Genomic DNA, 20,907 nt, shown 5'->3' with positions numbered 1-20,907 from the left:
TTTCAAAGTGAACTTGTATGCAAAGCTGAGAAATTGCAGAATAATGTTTCAGGGTAAGGGGGTTATACTAGATATGAGTAGAGCTGGTAGCAAATATTTCTCATTGTGGACTGCAGTTCTGTTGAGATAGAAATATTTTTGAAGATACTTTGTTGATTTTGTCATGGAGACGAGATTCTGCAGGGAGAAGTATAGGTCTGCTGGGAGGTAACTGGTTTAGGATGTAAGATTACTTTTCATCATACTGCAATATGGATTTTGAGAAGGCAGAATCTGAGATGAAGTGTTTGGGATATCCTTGAAACGCTCCTTTTGTAATTAAAATATTTCAGGTGAATCACAAAATCTTTAAGTTGTAGTCTAAAAATCTGAATTCTCAACATATGGATTATTGGAATATTTGGTGAAATGGAATCTGTATACTGCAGGTTTCGTGAAGAATATGTGTATTTGATAACTAAAAATAACTGAATGATGCACTTGAGTACACTTTTTAGAGAAGAACTGTAAACATGACTGGAAATCTTCAAAGTCAAATTGCTGCTAAAGCGCCGCTGGTGGGAATGAAATCCAGGTATGTTGAAAGAAGCCGTTGGGTATTGCCTCATCCAGCTAGACCGCCCCTCCGGGGCCCGGGCCGGGGCTCTTTCCTCTCGACCGAGTTACGCCAGCACCCCGGCCCGGGCTGCCGTGCCGCTGGGCGGGCCCTTCCCGCAGGGGCCCCGTCGCCGCCCGGCAGCAGCCGCCCCAACCGAGGCTCCGCGCCGCTCCGCGCCCGCTCAGCCAATGGGCAGTGCGGGGGGAGTGGCGGGCCACGATAAAGGCTGCGGGCCGGATGGGGGGAGCAGTTGCGCCGCCGGTGGGGTGAGCGCGGAGTGGTGCGGAGTTGAGCGCGCTGCTGCTAGCAGACATGCTGCGAGTGCGGTGCTTCCGCGGGGGAAGCCGCGGGGCCGAAGCGGCGCATTACATCGGCTCGCGGGTTGGTGCCCCGCAGATCCGCTACCGGGCTCGGGCCAGGGTGGACAATGGGGTTGAGGATGCTCTGCTGGGAGAAGGTCCTGTGTGGCCTCTCCGCGCCGGCGGGTGCTGTAAGGAGGGTGCTCCAACAGGTGGGAGTGGGCGCGGGGCGGCTGTGGGCTTTGACTGAGGCTGACCCATGAATCCTCCCAGTTCAGGAGCCCAGTGTTCAGTGGCTTCAGTCGCCACTGTCAGTGCTGTGTTTCTAGTGTCATCACCCTTCTAAACTGAATGGATTTTAAATGGCAAATTGTCCCATAAGCATCTAGTAGGCTGTGAATAAGTTGGAATGTCTGTAGCCGTGTTTTTGTTAATGCTCCAAATAGTGCAGATTGCTTTGGGATTGCAGTGTAAGGCAGTTGTGGACTGAGCCATTGCTTTTTGCAGTTTTAAAGGAAAACATAATGTTCACTTTTATTTTAAGCTTGGACGAGTCTTTACAGGATGGGTGCAGCGATCTTTCCAGAGCACCCAGGCAGCTACCGCCTCCCAGAACACCTTTGCTGCTGATGACAACAAGGCTACTAGCCCTGTGCCTAAAGACTGTCTTGTTTGCTCATACAATGAATGGGACCCACTGGAAGAGGTCATTGTGGGAAGAGCTGAAAATGCTTGTGTCCCACCTTTTTCTGTGGAGGTTAAGGTAAATAACCCAACCTTTAATCGGAAATAATGTGGGCTTTCATCTGTAAATCTGTTTAAGCTTTACAGTGCACACAGTGTGGTGTTTACTCTTAAAGATTCTTTCTTCATTCAAAGTAGTTGTTTACATCTGTGAAACTTTACAGCATACCTCTTTTGTATGTGTGCTTCTTCTTTCCACTTCCAGCTGATTTAACGGCTTTAGCAAGTCAGTAGTAGTGCAGTATGTGCAGTCTGCTCCAGTAATAGAGCCTTGATGCTATCAAAGTACACACTGTAGTTTTTGAGATAGTTAGTAGGACTGCTGAAGGTCTAATTGGGCTCAAAATTGCAGTTACTACTTTAAAAAAGTGTAGTTTTCTAGTTAGTCTGAGAAAGGTTGAGTTCTATACCTTCAGATTAGCAGGATGTTGATAATGGTAATTATTTACCAAGGCAAATGTTTAAAATATATAGCAACTACAGGGAGCTGCTTGTTAAAGAGAATCGTTTCCTTACAGCATACTCTTAAATTTCTTTCTGAAAAGAGTTTTTCTTAAATGCTGCTACAGTTTCTCAGGTGCTCTCAGACAATTGTTTAAAAGGTGCATAGAGATTATTAAAACTCTTTTCTGTGTCCTGTCCGTGGTACTTCTTGAAATGTCTAAAATGAGTTTTACATGGGCAAAAAAAGGGGCTTGAAATTTCAACCCTGAATTGGAATAAAATAGATTTCCCAGTCATATACCTTCTTCCTACTTGTTCAGAAGGTAGGAAACATGAGTAGTGTGATGGTGTTAACTCTTCCTCTGTAGTAAATTCAACATTATGCCATTGTATTTGTTCAACACAAGTGTCATTACCCAGGTTTGGCAAAGAGCAGTACTAGAGGATGTGTGGCAAAGAGGGGAGCTGTACCTCTTGTGAACTGATGAAATTCAAGTATGTCATGGCTGGCTCTGAAAATAAAGCTCTAGCTTTACTCCTTAGGACAAACTTGTCTCATTAGCAGAACAGGCTTCTATAGGAATGCTAGGCATTTCATATGATCTGCATGTGACTTCTGAACAGCTGGCAAGTCTGAGGTGATCAAATTACCCGAGACCTCACTTAGAGAAAAGGAACAAATTCCTTCAGGAAGGATGAATGAAGAATTAATTCCTTCAGGAAGGACGCTGGCTGAATGAGCAGGACTCCGGTAGAAGGAAGGCCTGACAACTTGCTCATCTGTTCCTGACCCCTTCTGCTGCTGTTCCAGAAGGGTTCCATATGCCCTTGTTCCTCTGTCATGTTAGTGTTAGCAGAGACCCATCAAAACTGCTGGTTTCATAGTTTATAAATCTGGATTAAGGACTTCCAACAATACACTGAACTGAAGCACCATTGTTTACTTTGATTATGTCTGGATTTTCTTAACCATGAGAACCAATACCTTATCTTGAATTAGTTTGTAAGAAGACTGTTACAGGATTTCAGGAGCAGAGGATTTAGGCCTGTAAATGTTGTACTTGCTTTAGGCCAACCCTGATGGGTGAATTTATATCTCTTATGTTTTCTAGACTTCTGCTGTACCTGAAGTATGGCCCCTTCTAGCCAGCAAGGCATGTTGCCTGTACTTGGGATGGCTTTAGAATCCCCCATGTCACCACTGTGACAGTAGCAAAGTGAGGTTTTAACAGGGTGACTACAAATGTATGCGTTTTGGATGCTCAAGGTTATTTTCATTTAAAAACATGTTTGCTACTCTTACTAAATAGCAGAGTCTATAGTGTTTGCTGTGTTTGTACAGGTCTAGTGTAATACGGACCAAATCTTCCATGGCCACTTGGCAATACCAGCCACTAAATAATAACTGAAGTGTAATGTAGTCTCTTGGGCTCCATCTGTGATTTGATAAATAATGATGTGTTCTGTAGGGCTATGGATAAGGAGGTGAAAAGACTTCTAGAAATATTGTTTACATTATAATAGTATTTCCATCAGTAAAAACAAGTAATATAAGCTGCTGTTGCTTCTATATCAAAAAATACAAGGAAATGACATATCCTGAAAATCCCATCTAAAAGTCTAATTTAACTTGTAAGTGCAAATGAAATGTGTACTTCTCTACACTCCAGAATGGCTTTCCCATCTTTCCTGCTGTTCCTCAAAGGTTTTTTTCTTTTGGGTGTCATGCCGCATGTATAGTCTCCTGTTGGTACTATCTGCCTGATAGTTCAATGAGCCTGCTTAGCACATACAGCTGAAATTAACTTTGTTATTTATGTGGGTATTTGTGCAGACATCAGCCATTCACAGCTAGTCTTAACACCTGTATTTATGTAAGCTTAATTACTGGGCACATACACATCATAAAACATCTGAGTGAAACCTTGCCAATAGTGCGTATAAATTGTAGTAAAACAAAAAATAAAGACAGCAGAGTACTGCCAGGATAGGATTCTCAGCCATGATTAATCAACCATTTATCTGAAGCACTGATGCTTTTCCTTCCTCCCCTTGCTCCCCCGCTCCTTTATTTTAGAAGTATCAGCTGGACCTTAAGAATTCTAGGCAACTCTTCAAAATATTGCAGGAATCAAATATAAGGCACACTATGACATGTTAGCATTGTAATGCATGTAAAATAATGGAAAGTCAGTGAAAGAAGAATAAGAAACTTTGAACATTAAGAGTTGTCTTGCGCATCTATTTAACTCTACCAAGATAATTGATGCTTATTCATTGTCACTTACCCGTCCTTTTGTTTTAGGCCAACACATATGAAAAGTATTGGGGATTTTATCAGAGATTTGGAGGCCAGAGCTTCCCCAAAGACCATTTAAAAAAAGCAATTGCTGAAATTGAAGAGATGTGCAATATTTTGAAAAGAGAAGGTGTCATTGTCAAGAGGCCTGATCCAATTGACTGGTCTGTGAAGTATAAAACACCTGATTTTGAGTCTACAGGTAAATGTTCTTCCCTTGTCAAAGGCCTTGTTTGTTTAGCTTATGTCTACCACATTTTGGATGTCATCAAGTCTGTCTTGTTGGAGGGTTATTGCCAGTGCTAGATGAAGTCAGTGATGGCTTTGTGTAGCTATGACTTAGAAAATCTCCAGGGATGGAGATTCTGCCACCTGGTTTGCTGACCTTTAGTGCTTTATGGATTTGCTAATGAAAGATATTTTCCTGATGCCTAACCTTAACTTCCCACACCAGCATCTGTTCCTAGATTCCCTTGCGATGTTTTCACTGCCACTACCAAGAAGTGTTCATCTGTCATGTTTAGTGTCCCTGAAAGTAGCTTAGGCTGTTACTGCTTTGTCCCATACTTGCCATGTGAAATAAGCTAAGGTCCCTCTACTACTTTTCCCAGGTCATATGCTGTACAGCTCCCAAGTATGTTGATAGCCCTTCATTGGATCTGTCTTAAACTATGAAGGTCAAAACTGTAGTTTTCCAGGAGGTTTGAATGTCTCTTTACCTACTGATCACATTCCTCCTTGTGTAGCACCATATGGCTTTGGTTATTTGCAGTGAGAGTGTACTGGCTTGTACTTAGCTTTCTGTCAGGTTTAGTCTCCAGGCTCCTTTCATGTTAGATGTCTTCTTATTAGGGAACAGACACGGTTAATGAAAAGTCTAACAGGACTACTTCCTGCACTAGTTTTCCATCATTCTTCTGTGTTATTACTTTTTAGAAGGATAGTGTATAGAGAAATGAGGTCCACTTGGAAAACTTGCTGTCATCTTTTAGTCATCTGAGTAATTCATAAGCATTTGTCTAGTTAATTTCCATTAACCAATTATGAAGTGGAGGCTTACAGATTGGGGATGGCTTTCATCTAGCCATGAACTTGTTGTGAGTGAGGCTTTGTTGCGAAAGTTGCAAATATTTTGAACAAAAAAAATCACTTTGCAAACCTACTGAAGAATGTAAGGACCTCAAATTATGCACTGGTTTCCCTACTTTGCTACAGATGCTTTTTGCCATTCTCTTGGATAGAGGTAATAGTGAAAAGGAGGGTGAAATGTGAATAAGCTTGAAGAGCTGAAGAGAGCATATTTGTCTCAAAAGCTGATGGCCATTGTTCTTTCAGGTATGTATGCTGCCATGCCAAGAGACATTCTGTTGGTGGTCGGAAATGAAATCATTGAAGCACCTATGGCTTGGCGTGCTCGGTTCTTTGAGTATAGAGCATACAGACGAATAATCAAAGATTATTTCAACCAGGGTGCTAAGTGGACAACTGCCCCCAAACCCACAATGGCAGATGAGCTCTACGATCAGGTATTGTTCTCATTTTGCTTCAGAAGTTCAGCTCTGATTATATAGCATTTTGTTGATAGTTTCAATCTACTATCTAGGTTTCACAAGGTAGAGTGGGACACACACACACAAAACAAATCTGGAAACGTGGGTTTTCTAGAGTATGCACATAGTCTGTAGCCTTTCCAGCTGAAACTGAGTGTGTGCAATTTGGGAATAAGAAACAGGAAGTTGTGTCTATTGAATTCAAGTCTGCTTTGAATTGTTTTGATAACTGGCTGTAACTTAGCACTACTAAGGAGTAAGGAATGCTATAAAGACATCACAAAGAGTATTTTAAAGAATTAAGATTCCCTGAGAATGTCCATGTGTCCTAAGTGTATTAGAAAATGGAAATAATACATATTTTGTCCAGAAAAAAAACTCATAATCTTTGTTCTGTATGATATTAGAATTGTGAAAGTTACATAAAAGAAGTAGTGGAGGATCTAAACAGTATTTACCTTCCAAATATTTAATTAAGTATTTCCTTAATTTTTTGCTATTGTCATAACTTTGACTTGAACAATTTTGATAGTTTCCTATAGTCCCCCAAATGCATTAGGACCTTGGTAAGAGCATCTATAGTAAGCGAATTAAAAGTGTTTGTGGAATGATTATAAGTTCCTGGGGACAGTGACATCTTATCAATGATGTGAAGAAGTCTGGTGAGTTACCTTAGAGTAATCTGTCAGTATTAGAAAACTTCCAGAGCCTGTTCAAAAGCATGGAAACTACTTATCCAATAGTTTTTGTTTGTACTGTTTTTTTTTTTACACCTCATTTGTTCTTAATTGCATTGTTTCACTGTAAAATCTATTTAAATTCCTGCAGATCTACCTTTTAGTTTGATGTAGTGCTCCATTTTACAATGTGGGAAAAGGAGGGAAATATTTTCTTGGGAAATAGCTTGCATACCAGTATTTCTGCCATTCTGCAGTGATTTCTTAGAATGATGCTTCCACTCCACTGGCAATAAATACTTTTGACCCAGAACCCAGAATATCATAGAGACAGTAGCTCTGAAGAGAGTTAACTTCTTGGTGTAACTCTTATCACCTGTTCTCGAGTCTACTTAAAACCTTTTAAACGTCCACATTTATGCTTTTTTTTTTAATTATTGTTTTATTCTAGTAATAAGTAACCAAACCACACCAAAGGAACATTCTAGTTATCAATATAAACATACTTTCTTAATTTCAAAATACTTTTCAGTAGCAAATAGTTTGAAAACATTCCTTTACCAACTCCAGCCTAAAGTTGCTATTCCTTTTTTTATAACTAGGATTATCCAATCCACTCTGTTGAAGACAGGCATAAACTTGCTTCTCAGGGAAAGTTTGTAACTACTGAATTTGAGCCATGTTTTGATGCTGCTGATTTCATTAGAGCTGGAAGAGATATATTTGTACAAAGGAGCCAGGTAAACAGCGCTTTCTTCCAACAGTTTTGCTATCTGAGTGATCAATACTTGTGCTTAGGTCTTTTTGGATTCCTGAACAATGTTAAAATAGGAATGTTGACAGAAGTTGCTATTTGTAGAATGTCTGGCGGACAGGACTGCTTTACAGATAAACAGTTAAAGGCACAACCTTCTACTATTTTGACTTAAAATATTTATTTAAAGAAACCTTTAGACAAACTAAGCTTGGATACAGTCTTTCTAGCCCAGTGCAACTTACTTTGTCCTGTTTTCAGGTTACAAATTATATGGGCATTGAATGGATGAGGCGACATCTTGCACCAGACTATAGGGTGCATGTAATCTCCTTTAAGGATCCTAACCCTATGCACATTGATGCCACTTTTAATATCATTGGACCCGGCCTTGTGCTTTCTAACCCAGACCGTCCCTGCCATCAGGTAAGGGTGTAGCAGAATGGAAAGTATTTCATTTTAAAAAGTGACTCAACTGGATTAGGTCCCTGACGTGTAATGGCTCATCCACACATTTATTTTGTATGCACTTGAATAATATTTAATTATTGAATTTAAATAGCACTCAGTTGTTCAGGAACTTAGAGAGGTATTTGCATCTTGACTTTAGAACTTTCTCAGCAGTGTAGTGACAGTTGTTTTCCCAGAGTTTCCTGCTATTTCGGAAGGGAACGTGAAAGGGGGAAGCTATTTAAAATCGTGTCAGGCCAGGCTGGTTGAGTTTTTGGAATCGGAGCTCCACCTCCTGGTAACACTTGAGCTCTTCCAAGTATTCTCATAATGAAGTTAAAAATTCTCCTCAGTCTTATTTTTAAGACTCTTATTTTTAACTTAATTGTGTAATTCTTAGGGACACAAATAATTCCATACAATGATTTTATTTTCTTCCCTTTGTTAAATAAGTGACATTTTCTTACGAAACGTGATGCAAATATAATTTTATGTGGTGTTTCTTCTGTGTTTGTTTTTGCAAATGGCAATGTAATTCATAATCAATGGCTTTTACAATCATATGGGAAGAAATAATAGAAAAAAATAAAGAATTTAACACTTTTGGGCTGTTACTAATATCTTTACTTCAGAAGCTCCAAACACATGTGTAACCTTTTGTCTTTAACATATCCTAGTATAAAGAGCATAGAGAAAACCAGCAGAAAATGCTAGTGGTATGCAAAGTTTGAAAAGGCTTAAACAATGCTTGTATGCAAACTTGTATGAGGTTTGTAGATGGAGCTTGAATGAGGGCAAGAGTAGTGATGAACAGAGGGAAGGGAATGTCACGTATATTGAAGTAGCCTGAGAAAACGTGACATAGGTTAGAGGACATAATGTGATACTTTAAGACTCTAATTAAATTGCTCTTTCAGATTGAGCTCTTCAAGAAAGCAGGCTGGACTGTGATTCAACCCCCAGTGCCACTCATCCCAGATGGTATGTTCACTCTGTCTTTTCTAACAATTCCAAGAGTATTCCTAAGATAATATGAGGCAACACTGGTACAGTAGAAGGTTCATTCTCATGTGTTTAGATCACCCATTGTGGATGTCTTCTAAATGGCTCTCCATGAATGTCCTAATGCTGGATGAGAAACGTGTGATGGTGGATGCCAATGAGACATCAATTCAGAAGATGTTTGAAAATCTGGGTATGTCCTAACATATTTCAACATATATTAAACCAAAATTATTGTGATACTGTGGGCATCAGGATGAACAAAGGTTTTGCTTAAAGTAGTCAAAGCAGCTAACACTGGAAAAAGTACTCAAAGAATTGGATTAGCAAGTAAGAGTCATTCAGTGGTATCTCTCCTGAATACTTTGTCATAGGAATATGTGCTTTTTACATCTTGTGTCCCTACAGCTTGCAGCAAATAAAGGTATGAATAGCAATTAAAGTTACTGCTAACATGCTTTTGAATGAGCTTTTTTTAATGTAAAACTGTTCAGTTTGGTGGTCAAAGTCTGTCTTGAAGAGGCTGAGTGTGCATATTGCTGAGTGATGTAGAGCTGGCTATCCCTCATTGCCAAAATGCATCAGATTTTTCTAGTTTCAAACTCAATGCACTTCAGACTGTCAAATTAAGACAACTTAGCCCATGTATTTCTGCTCATTTATGGAGAATTTCAGTTCTGTGAGATGTAACCTCATGATAGGGTGGAATTCATTTAGATATGTGGTGGTAGGAGAATAGTAATTGAATATAAAATCTGAAAGTCTTACGCACTGCTCACTGCAAATACAGATAATAAACACTTAAACTGAACTCATGCATTTAATCCAACTACTTCCACGATGCTGGGAGGGAAAGATGTAGGTAGATCTACTTGTGTCTCATAGTTGGTTAGTAGGAAGGTTGCTTGGTGCTACTACTGCTTGCTAGCTGACTGTTGCTGCTGGGTAAGTACACGGTGATGTGAAACTTGACAGGATAGAAAGAAGACTGGTGGGTAGATGCAAAGTCAAGAGAAGTGAGGGAATCACTGTGTTATAGAGTAAAAGATAATACTCCCCATTAGCAGAAGACTCCTTTAAAGGGACAAAAATAATGGGAAGGAGAGAATGATCCAGAGGTGAAAGATAGCAACTGTGAACCTAGAAGAAGGGTTGGATGGATGTGAGTGCGCTTACTGAATCTTCGCTCAAATCTGAGATGATTGCAGGTGAGAACTATGCAATCTAATGCTTTAACCTGTTTTTAAAGACCAGCAACCTTAGCTTTCCAGTCTTAGGTTAATTTTCTGCATGACCAAGGAGCTGAGGATTTATAAATGCTTGAAAGTATTTAAAAATGAGGCTGTTGATGCTAATCTTGACATATCTTTCATGTTTGAACATCACATTTTGTGTCAGTTCTAGATAAACTTCTGTAGTCAGTAAGTTTCTAGGACTGAAATGGATCTATTGGGAACAAAACTGCTGAGCTATATAATGGATTCCACTGAGCTGCTTCTTAGCTGTTGAAAGTACCAAGAAGCAAAAAGGCAAGCTTCATAACAGAGAAGTCTTCTGATCCTAATCCATCTGGCAGGACTTCATATAAGCTGAGCCACAGCTGAAATATCAGAGTAAAAATAAGTGGGAGGAAGCTTAGCCAAGGTAGTAAGTACAACAGACTCTTCCTCCTTTCATGGAAAAAAAGGATTCAGAGCTCTGTATTTTGAATGCTGCTTTTCTTGAAAGGCACTTGAAAGAGCACATTCAGTGTCTGAACCATAAATGCTCAAGCAGGTTAAAGTAAGTGTGCCTTGTGCCTTGGTCACGCATTGTAGCAGAATTTCATCTAATTCTTCACATACTGCAAAACCTTTTTATTACTGGCACATCGTAACACCTCAAACACTGGCTGTCCTCCATGTGCTGTTATTCCTGAGGGTATCACTGGAATAAACAAGCCAGCCATGTTCCTAGCTTGTTCTCTGCCTCGAATTTGGGAGAATAAATTCTTAAGAAAGGAGTAGGAAATACTTTCAGTACTTGCATCTAGCCGTATGATCTGCTGAAGCATTGTCTAATGTTCTGATCAAAGCTTACCACATTCATTTGAGATTTTAACTTTAAAGTATGTGATGTATGTTTCTTGCAGGCATTTCTACAATTAAAGTGAATATCCGCCATGCCAATTCACTGGGAGGTGGTTTCCATTGCTGGACGTGTGATATCCGCCGTCGTGGTACCCTGCAGTCTTATTTTGACTAGTTAGGAGCCACGTTAGTAGCAATGGTTCAGCTTCTAAAATAAGCATGGGAAATGAGCAAGTTAATTTCACTTTCGTTAAAATGACTGCGTGAGTTTTAGTGCTTGATCCAGTGGTCTGGTAAATGATTTATTCTTACATATTCTTTACTTTCAGCAGTATAATTGAAGCTACTTCCATCAGTGCAGGTTGTCTGGCTCCCTTTTTGAAAGACATCCTTCATCTTTTCACATTGGTCTTGAATGTAGAAACTCAACAAGATAGCTAAGAGGTCTTGCTAGAATAGCTTGGCCACTAATTTTAGACATCTACCTCTGTCTAGTTACTCTATCAAATAGGCAGCTTGAAATGTTAAACTTGAATGATCTTTTTTATTAGTTTTAATCAGTCTAATATATTTGTGTGTAATGAAGTTAAAATAGATGCAACTGTACAGATCTCATATGGAACCAAGTAATTTTATAATGTTTTTCATGTTTAGCCATACAGTTATTTACAGAGAATTTCCAGTATGAACTAACTTTTAAGATATGTTCACTTGCCATGCCTCCTACATTTTCTTCTGATGCATGTCATGCATTGAATACTTTTTTATATTGCTTTTTATATTGGTGAAATTGGTTTTTATTTAACTTTTATGTGTAGAAATGACAGCTAATATTCTGCTTGTACAGGTTTCACCCTGAATTGTTTACATAACTTAAAAAAGCACAAACTAAAAAAACTCACCAGCAACACCCCTGTAACCCTAAACCTCTGAGAACTTACAGTCCCTTCGTCCTTCAACTGTAGCAGATATGGAAAGATGTATCAAACATGCCAGATGCTGGGAAGGAATTTGAGTATTGATTACTGAATATGTACTTTTTATGCTAATAAAGGTTTTTTTGCATTCCCAACTTGTTGCCCTTCTGAAAATGAGTAAGCATGAAATGTCTGGCTGTGTATGTGTTTGTAGAATACAGATGGAAATAAAGTTTTTACACAGATTTAATTTTTTTCTGGAAAACATATAACAGCTTATATATACCCTTGTACTGTATTGTTCCTATAGTCTGTTTCTGCTTCTGTTTTATATAGATATGTGACTGGTAGGGGAAAGAACACTAATAGATGTTTCTTGCCAGAGTGTGGAGGAATCTGCTAAGTCAGTACAGCGCATAACATAGAATCATGCTTATATATAGCCATATAGCCCTATTTTAGACAGAGTTGGGTAGGATTAAATAGGTTGTGTATCAACAATCTAGAATGCTTTAAGCTATGCCAGATTGGAAGGACTAACTAGCTGCCAGCATTTGACCACATAGAGATGGTCCCTCGTTTCCCTTTGAAATCAAGGCTCTTCAGACAATAGGAATTCATTTGAGTCTTCCTATAACCAAGCTTTGCTTTCCAATATTGCAAATGGAGCTGGACGGCTATGTAGAGGAGCATGAACAGCAAGTCATCTTTCCTGTTGTTCTGCATGCTCTAGTGCTGAAATGTCTGTGTTTGTGCTTGGCATAATGTATCACAAGGTATAGCTGAAACCGTTACAAACGCTGGCCAAATATAGATTAGTAGCAGGACCCATGCACCCCTCATACCTCCAGGATTAAGAAGGCTTTATTTTCATATCCTGTAATATATGACCCCTACTTGACAGGGGGGTGGTGATTTATATGAACATTACAAATGCTCTGACTTCAATGCAGTTTACTCTTCTGAAGGAACTGTGGTATAAGCCCATCACAACCTCTGTTTTTCTCCCTAAATTAACATGATTGACCCACAGTGATGGAAGTGCTGTATGCGCCATGACCTTAGTCTTTCCTTTCTCTGGGAAACACACAGTGTCTGCTATGATATGATTAATCATTTATTTATTGTTCTTCAGAGCAATAGGAGAGGAAGGATTGGTGGGGACGTATGCCTGGTTATGATAATAAAGGTGCAGTTCCTTAAAAAATAGCATAGACTGGAGATCTTTGACATCAGAGGGAAACACTCAAGACACATTTAGCTTCAGCATTAGACTAATCTTAAGCTAATTCCCAACTAAAGATTTTTAGTTACTACTGTTCATATGCTATTCTGATTCATAGTGTTGAATTGAGGCATGGGTATCCAATGGTGAACATGACTGGAAAACTGTAAAGAAGCTTGGGTAGTTCTTTATACCCACATGGAGAAATGCAAAAAGCAAATGGCCAAAAATCCAACGAGGACTGTCATTCACCCTTCGCCCCCTTGTGTTAAGAATTTTTAGGTTTAGCTTTTTCTGTTTTGTACGGATTCTCACCTCCCTGATTCTCAGGCTCTGTTGCTTGTGGGCTGTTTCTTTTTAGGGATGCGATGCACTTCCATGGAACCGTGTACTCCTTGAATCTACTCAACACTTGCATATTTTCCTAGGGTTTTAAAGAAAGTGTAGTAATTACACCTTCGATGACAAATACACAAACTCTATTGCTGGCACAAAGCTGTCTTTACAACAGGCTTGTCTCACTGCTATTTTTTTTTTATTTTTCATTTCTTCATTTTGGGAAGCTGAACTAACCCAACCAAAAAAAAGTACTGACTAAGAAGTTTAGGCTTCTAGTTTAACAGGAAAGCAGTGCTTTTATTATGCTTTCCTATTTAGACCATGACAAAAAGTAAATTTTCAAGTTTCTAATGTCCTAGTTCAGCTTTAGCCTTCTTATTTGTAATACTCCCTTGAAAAGCAGCCTCAAGAATTATTATCACTTTCCTTTCATAACCAGGAGTTTTGTTGGTTTACTTGGGTGAAATTAATACACAGAGTAGCTGGAATTGGTCCCTTTCTGTACCCTTTTTGACAAACTGCATTGTGCTTAAAAAAATCCGGGTATAATCTCAAAGGGATTTATTTTCCATTCATAGAAGCAATTCCATTTCGAAAAAGATATTATTCAGCATCAAATTTAAGTGCCAGAACTCTGGCTTTATAAACATTTCAGCATTTTCCCGGCTTTTTTGCTTCTCTCTTATCAAATGCTCCTTTTTCATCTTAAACAGCTCACACAGTACCAAGTCTTTCAGCGTGGAAACCACCAGCATGCTTCTGAAGGTGTTCAGGGTTTTTTTCTGTCAGTAATAGAAGTTCTTTTACCTAATACATGGAGGGTTTTGAATGGTTTGGGAATAGGCTTGTCTCTTAGTCACGGCCTCAACAAGGAAGGCAGGGTAGTTGTTCCGTATGACTAGAGGATCTGTTCAATTTCAGTAGCCATGTCAGCATACAAATCAGCAATACACACTATCAGAAATGCACTTACACAAGGTATTGTTACTACCATTGGTTTGGGACAAAGGATCTGTGGTACAAATACTTTTTTCTCAAACCTGACTCCTTCCCTGACCTTGAGTTGATCCATTAGCCATCTGTTTCATGTAAGTTAAAAGGGAACAACAGTTAGGTACTCTGTGAGGTGTAGCAGTGATTAAACAGGAAGTGCTTGGAAACTGTTGAGCCTACAAAAATGCTGGAGACTATTTGGGAACCCTGTGGGATCCTCTCTAAGTCTCTTCCAGTGCAAGACCTGGGAGGGCAAAATTTGTACCTCCACTGCAACCACCAGTGGAGGGAGGATGAGAATTTATTCACAGGTATGTTTACAAATGTCCCTGGGGTATGCATGTCTGTATTACAAATCCGAAATTACCATGTCTCACAATTCCTCCTCTCCTATTGGTGTTATTTGGCGATATGAGTGTGCTGCTATAGGAGAGAATTTATGAAGTGGACAATGTAGTGATAAAAATTCAAAGGCAAAATTTAAAAGCTCTAGTGGTCTGTCTTTATAGTGGAAGAACTTGAAAAATGCTGCTGAGAAGCAACATTTCCCCAGTAACCCATTCAAGAGGGAGTGATGGAGAGACAGCAAAACCTTCAGAGGAATGATGAAGAGAATGTTATGGTATTGTTATGGTCAATAACACCACATAATACATATAATCTGCTGAGTTATTTTTATTCTTGCAGAGAGGTCAGTGCGTGTTACAGTCGGTTTTGGTTAGACAAGACCCTGGAAATAGGAATCTGCAGCGGGAAAGAGAAGGGCTTGGGTTCTGCTTTGATACTTAATTACCAGCAATGTTTTGAGGCCAAATTGCATGTGGGCAAGAGGATACTACTAGTGGGAGGAAGCAGGAATGATGGTGTCTGACCACCTCTGTTCCAGGTTTCAGTTCATATGTAAATAAAGCAAATTAAAGGTGGGTTGGACTTGAATTCTTCCTTATTTGTTTTTCAGAGGCTGAGAAGGCCCTAAATACTTTGCTGGGCAAAAGGTCAGCTTCAGCTTTCAAAATAACACCGTCAAAAGAAGCAGCAGAAATACAGACCTGACTGGAGGGCCTAAAATACCACATCAGTTAGGGCCCTAAGGAGAGGTGATGAATCTGTTGCCTGCTCTGCAGAGTGTATTTCAGGGTGGGGTCAGCTCATCTGCAGGGGATTATCAAACCACTCCCTGGGCAGGGTCCCTGGAGAGCTGGTATTTCCTTCCTTTTTGCTCCTGAAACTCAGCTGTAGTAAGCTCACCGTTTATGAGAAGGCAGTGTGTTTGTATAGATGCCTGTAATAAAGTCCTTTATGTCTGTCTTTCAGGTAAGATACAGTTTTTAAAGTATCAGCACCAAGTCAGAGAGGATGTGGAAAGACGGTAAAAGTCTTTGAGGCAAGGATAGTTTTCTGCTGTAGCTCATGGTTGGGAATGTCAAGTTGGGTTGCCCTCCTTAGTGGGCAGAATGGAAATAATCATTTCTCCAGTCAGTTGCTTCAGGCTTTGTCTGTGCTAACAGAATATGGTTGTTTCTTGTTTCTGTATGTCATGAATGTTTCTGCTCTTAAAATACTCTTTTGTCTCTATTTCTTGGAACCATATGATTAATAACCCAAACTGCAAAGCTTGGTGGACAGTTCTGCAAGTGCTGTGTTAATCTTAAAAAGGCTGATGTCTACATGCCTCCATGTAAAATTAGTCTTGGTTTTATGTCAAAAATTAGGCCCACTGTGGATATTTTTTTCTCTGGTTTTATACAGTGGAAGTTAGACTGTTGGATCCACAGATACTTCTGCTAGTCAAAGATGCTGCTACAGTTTAATTCCCTGTTCCAGCCTCCCAGACCGGCTGAGGCTCTTTATCCCTGCTAAAGAGGGAACCCAGTGTGTTAGCTGTGCTGAAACTGTCAGAATACCCCTCGGCCTCTGGCATTTATCACTTCCCAACAGGGTCTGCTTCTGCTTTCCTTCGCTAGAGTGCTCTCTGAGCTTAATTAAGCAGGCAGGAAATAACTTTATGATAATGAAAGATGTCCTAAGTTAGTGGTTCATTCATTAGTTTATAGGAAACTGTCACAGTTTATGAGTTAATGAAGCCAGATGTATGAATGCGGAACAGAACCTTCTAAACAATTTCTTACTACTGTGTTATTTTCATAAGCTTGATGGTATGATTAATTGGGCAGCTCCACAAAAGATAGACTAGCAAATCCAGTGCATGTTCTATAACAGCTTACATCATCTCCCTGAAGGACAAGAATGAGGGAGAAACTGTTTGGTTGAGACCCAGACAGAATAATATGAAGGTGACTTCAACTGGCAGGGATAAACAGGAGGAGGAACTGGCAGATTATCAATGTGGATGGTTGTCTGGGGACCTGACAGACTTCATTGTGCTTCTGTAGGTCCCCATGTAGAAGAAAGTATAGAAATACTAGTTGGTGCTTCTGTGTTGGCACCTCACTGGTGGTGTTTCCGGACGTGTAATATAGCTGTCCTACTTTAGGGAGTTATGTGTCTTTGCCTTATCTGTTTGGGATATGAGATGGTGAAGTGACAAACCCAGTGTAACTGTAGCTGTGGCCTTGCCACAGTTTAAGACACTTGAAGAAAGGCAGATTCTAAGAACTGCATGTGGGGCAAACAGAATTATTAGAGCCAAATAATAAAAATAGGTCTGTACTTAAAGATAGACAAAAGCACCTTACGGAGCTTAGATGCACACACATCTTAGCAGTATAGCGAACATGATGATCTCTTGTCCTACCCCTTCTACAGCTCTAACCATAAGATGTGACAGTTGGATCTGAGCACAGATGCAGAATGTCACCACTGCCTGGTACTTCTTTCCCAGGCACAAAGGATAACGCAGAGCAGTGTGAGGGGAATGAAGGCTCAGTTGTTGAAGGCTTTGGATGGGTGTGCCTGTGTATAGTACTTGAGGCAACTGAATTCCTCCTTGGCTTTCCCTACAGCTGCAGGGAGTGAGGTGGAGGAAGGGTGGTCATTGTGGCTTGGCTGCCCTGCAGCTGCTCCATGACTTAAGGAGAGCAACAAGTGGGTGTTTTTTTTTTAAAGCCATACCTAACCTCCCACTTCTAAATTACGGTTCCCATCCCTCCTGTTTTACACACTCGGTATTGCCTCTGTCTTTTTATTTTGTGTTCACCACTGTGTCACAAAGTTTTAGCTCGTTTATGGACTTGGACTTTTGCACCTATTTTACTGTGACTGTGTGCTGCTTTTGGCTGGGACAAAGTTAATTTTCTTCGTAGTAGCTGGTATGGGGTTATGTTTTGGATTTGTGCTGGGAACAGTGTTGATAACATAAAGGATGTTTGGTAGCGCTGAGCAGTGCTTGCACAACATCAAGGCCTTTTCTACTTCTCACACAACCTCACCGGCAACAGGCTGGGGGTACACAGGGAGCTGGGAGGTGACACAGCCAGGACAGCTGACCGCCACTGACCAAAGGGATATTCTACACCATATGATTACAGCAGCACTAGAGGGTGCTGCTGTAATGTCAGTAGCTTTCCTCCGGTCTACCCTAAGGGATGTTTTAGAACAATTTTTGTTTATTCGTCTTGTTGCTGTTGACGTTTTGATCAAAGTCAGTGAACACACCTCAAAATGTTTTTCACATGTAGGTATCATTTGTTTGATCGCACATAAAGTGCTATTTCTCAGCATCCTATATATGTGAAAGCAATTGCTGTGGACTACAAGGACACAGTTGGATGTTTGCTTAAAGGCTTGCTGTATTGTTTAAGCTTGCATAGGCTGCCAGAAATTACATTAGGGACAAACGAGGATCGATCTCTGCCTTTTTAAACCTTCCTCACATGGGCTGAGCACCACAAAAAAAGTATGGACATAGCCATTAAATTTAAGGCTATGGCTCAGAAGCCATACTTTGTTAGGGTCATTCCCCATTATCTTAGATCCCTTCTTGGGGTTCAGTTCTGCCTCCCTCTCTACAGGAATGTATGTAGAGATGTTGCTATTTCATTGAGCTGCAATACAGGTGAGATTTCTGTGGGTGATGTGGTTTCTCTCAGCAGTTCCTGTTCCCTCAGGTTACAATTCAGAATATTTCCTTCTGTTAAGGAAAATATACTGCTAGAAATAGACAGTGTATTTGGTAGAACCGGTAGTTGCCGTGGTCTGGAAGCTATTCACAGTACCCTTAAGTAATTCCAAGTTGTTAGGACAAAATAGAATTTAAATTTATTTCTGCAGAAGCAGCAATGTCCTGTGAATTGCACATTCTTTCTTCTGCAAGTTGAAATCTTGTCTTGCTAGTACATCAGTGATGTGCTTTTGAGCAGCAAATTCCAATTCAGACACAATCTATCCTCTACTCTTTTCTCTGTATTACTTCTGAGCCAGCAAGACACTGGAGTAACTGCGAGATGACCTGCTTGATGTGTATAGGGATGCTGGGTAGAGTTCAGCCTAGCTTAGCTGCAATACTGACCAGTGTTCAGTGGCCCGGTTCTGTTACACAGCTCATGTAGAATTATGCCGGAACTGTTGGTTTTCCCTGCAGTTGACTGGTGAGCAGTAAGGTCAGTACTGAGTGTGTGACATCCATGGAGAATAGGAAGTAATAACATTTTCTTTTTGTTTAATATTTTTTAAAGTACCATTACTTAATACTTTGTGATGTCAGTATCTAGTATTTAATGCATGCAAGTATTTGGTTTACCACAGGCTTTCCTCCCATGGGGGAAAAAACGGTCATTGCTTCCTCCAGTATGGTAGTGGCAACAATAACTTTTTCTGGGTGTGTGGGTTTGCTGCTCCCAAATGCCATCAATTTTGAAGACTGAGGAACTGTACAAACCCACCCTTCCTTTCTGGGCAAGAAAGCATGAATTAAATTGCTTTGATCTAGTGGTGGGCTGGACTTCCCTTGGGACGGCTGACATCAGGAAGCTGGCATCTAATGTTGCAAGGTGTTTGTGGTGCCATAGAGAGTTCCTGAAAAGAAGGGTGAAATGGGGTGGCTGTTTTGGTTTGTAACAAGGCAAGGAGAAACCTCATTCTTCTGCAAAGCAAAGGCCTGCTGAGAGTCTCCTGCAGCACCTCGCTCATCGTATGTAATGTAGCTTTGTTTTGAAGGGAGAGGTCTCTCCGGCTCCTTACCCCAACCCTATTTGCAAATCCCCATTCCCTGGGAGAACTCAAGGGCTGTCAGAAGGATGGTAAATACAGTCATGAAAGGAGAAAAAAAATGCATTGCAAAGGCTGAGTTACTTGGCCATGGTGAAAGAGGAAATCAAACAAGACATGAAGATAAATAATCTGTCTTCTATGTGTGTGGCTTGTACTTTATATTGCCATTCACTTTTCTATATATCAAGTAATGTGTGGTAAATGGGGCAGAGGCCAAGAAGGAAAAGAGGATTGCACTGGTTGTCCGTATCAATTAGGCAGTTAGGCAGTGATTTCACAATTGTAGCTCATTTTCTTCATTGTGAAGCTAAGAGATGGGCTGTACTGCGTCAGGACTGTCTGCAAACACCAGCATATCCAGATTCTGCCCCTGCTTTTGCTCACAGATAAGCACAGTATGATGCAAAATGAGATTTCTTTCCTAAACAAGGAGAGATTTATAAGGGCCAAATACTCAAGGTATGCCTAGCAAATACCAAACCATAAACCCTTTGCAATGATCTTCAGGATGCAGTAATTTCTGTCATAACTTGCAAGTTCAGCTCACAAGCCTTTCCTAACTGGAACAAACAGGTTTATTTCACTGTACTAAGAGTCCGTGTTTTCTCACAGCCTCCCTGATCCCCGCAGCTTATCTCATAAAGGAAAAAAAGTGTAACCCTTTAGTTTAATGTTGGCTAATAGCATTAAAGTTAGAGTGGGGTGTCCATTAACCTCTTCTGGCACGTTTACCTATGGCAGCAGCTTGTTACTGACAGGCCAGGGCAGGCTGTGTAATGGCAGCCTTACCAGAGCTCGGGTCAAAGGCCTGTAGGGCCCGAGATCTGAGGTTTTTGCTTGTGCCAGCTCTAGATTCAGCTGAACATCCAGCTCGGTGGGGTATGAACAGTGTTGGGGTGTCACTAATGGCCTGGCATTGCCAGCTCTGGGGCAGCCTGGAATAAAGCCTCTCCCAGCCTGAAGTCAAATGTACCCATCTCTTCGTCACTGGCAGCTTCCTTCTGGTGGGACTTCTTGATGGCATGAGCTTGGCCAGGACCCTTTTGTTCAGCAGGGTATTTGCAGGATCTCTCATGCCTCCTGGACCACCTATTTTCACAAACCTGATATCCCCTTTCTCTTGAGTTTACTAGAGGCTGGCCCTATTGCAAGAAAATTGGGCAGAGCCTGCAGGTAATACAGTGCAATTTCCTTATGAAATAAAATGAGAAATAGTTTTTAGCTTTCCCTGCTGGTCCAGAAGAAATACCAGTCATTTCAGGCATGTTTGTGATGCTTTCTACTTGCCTCTGCTTTAGAAATGCAAAGAGTTCTTCTGTCTATAGCCCCTTCCATTTAACAGCTCCTCCTGCAAAGGTGAGGGGTGTTGGTGCCTGCT

General features: G+C 40.5%; 1 protein-coding gene across 2 annotated transcripts; it reads left to right on the top strand.

The window, feature by feature from the left end:
* Positions 1-830: 830 nt before the first annotated feature.
* Positions 831-11,958, top strand: GATM (glycine amidinotransferase). 2 transcript variants are annotated; one of them, XR_009724563.1, is made up of 10 exons: positions 831-979; positions 1,442-1,660; positions 4,391-4,586; positions 5,720-5,910; positions 7,214-7,351; positions 7,627-7,791; positions 8,733-8,796; positions 8,894-9,010; positions 9,857-10,025; positions 10,949-11,079. XR_009724563.1 is itself a non-coding variant. In XM_061347315.1 (9 exons), exons 1-9 carry the CDS (start codon positions 911-913, stop codon positions 11,059-11,061), a joined length of 1,272 nt encoding a protein of 423 aa, XP_061203299.1. In that variant the 5' UTR covers positions 831-910; the 3' UTR covers positions 11,062-11,958. The 2 variants fall into 2 exon arrangements, 1 of the variants encoding a protein (XP_061203299.1); XM_061347315.1 differs by lacking the exon at positions 9,857-10,025 and having other exon boundaries at positions 10,949-11,958.
* Positions 11,959-20,907: the final 8,949 nt, after the last annotated feature.

The sequence above is a fragment of the Neopsephotus bourkii genome, unplaced genomic scaffold (assembly GCF_033783945.1).
Source record: "Neopsephotus bourkii isolate Nb327-2 ecotype Australia unplaced genomic scaffold, CSIRO-AGI_Nbou_v1 NB_318, whole genome shotgun sequence".
Classification (NCBI taxonomy): Eukaryota; Metazoa; Chordata; class Aves; order Psittaciformes; family Psittacidae; genus Neopsephotus; species Neopsephotus bourkii.
This window is presented reverse-complemented; position numbering and strand designations above follow the sequence as displayed.

Bases quoted from the DNA above. Each gene is read 5' to 3' on its own strand.
- GATM (XM_061347315.1), top strand. From the start codon at position 911: ATGCTGCGAGTGCGGTGCTTCCGCGGGGGAAGCCGCGGGGCCGAAGCG. The intron at 1,661-4,390 runs GTAAATAACCCA...CTTTTGTTTTAG, and splicing joins CTTTTTCTGTGGAGGTTAAG to GCCAACACATATGAAAAGTA. The intron at 8,797-8,893 runs GTATGTTCACTC...TCATGTGTTTAG, and splicing joins AGTGCCACTCATCCCAGATG to ATCACCCATTGTGGATGTCT.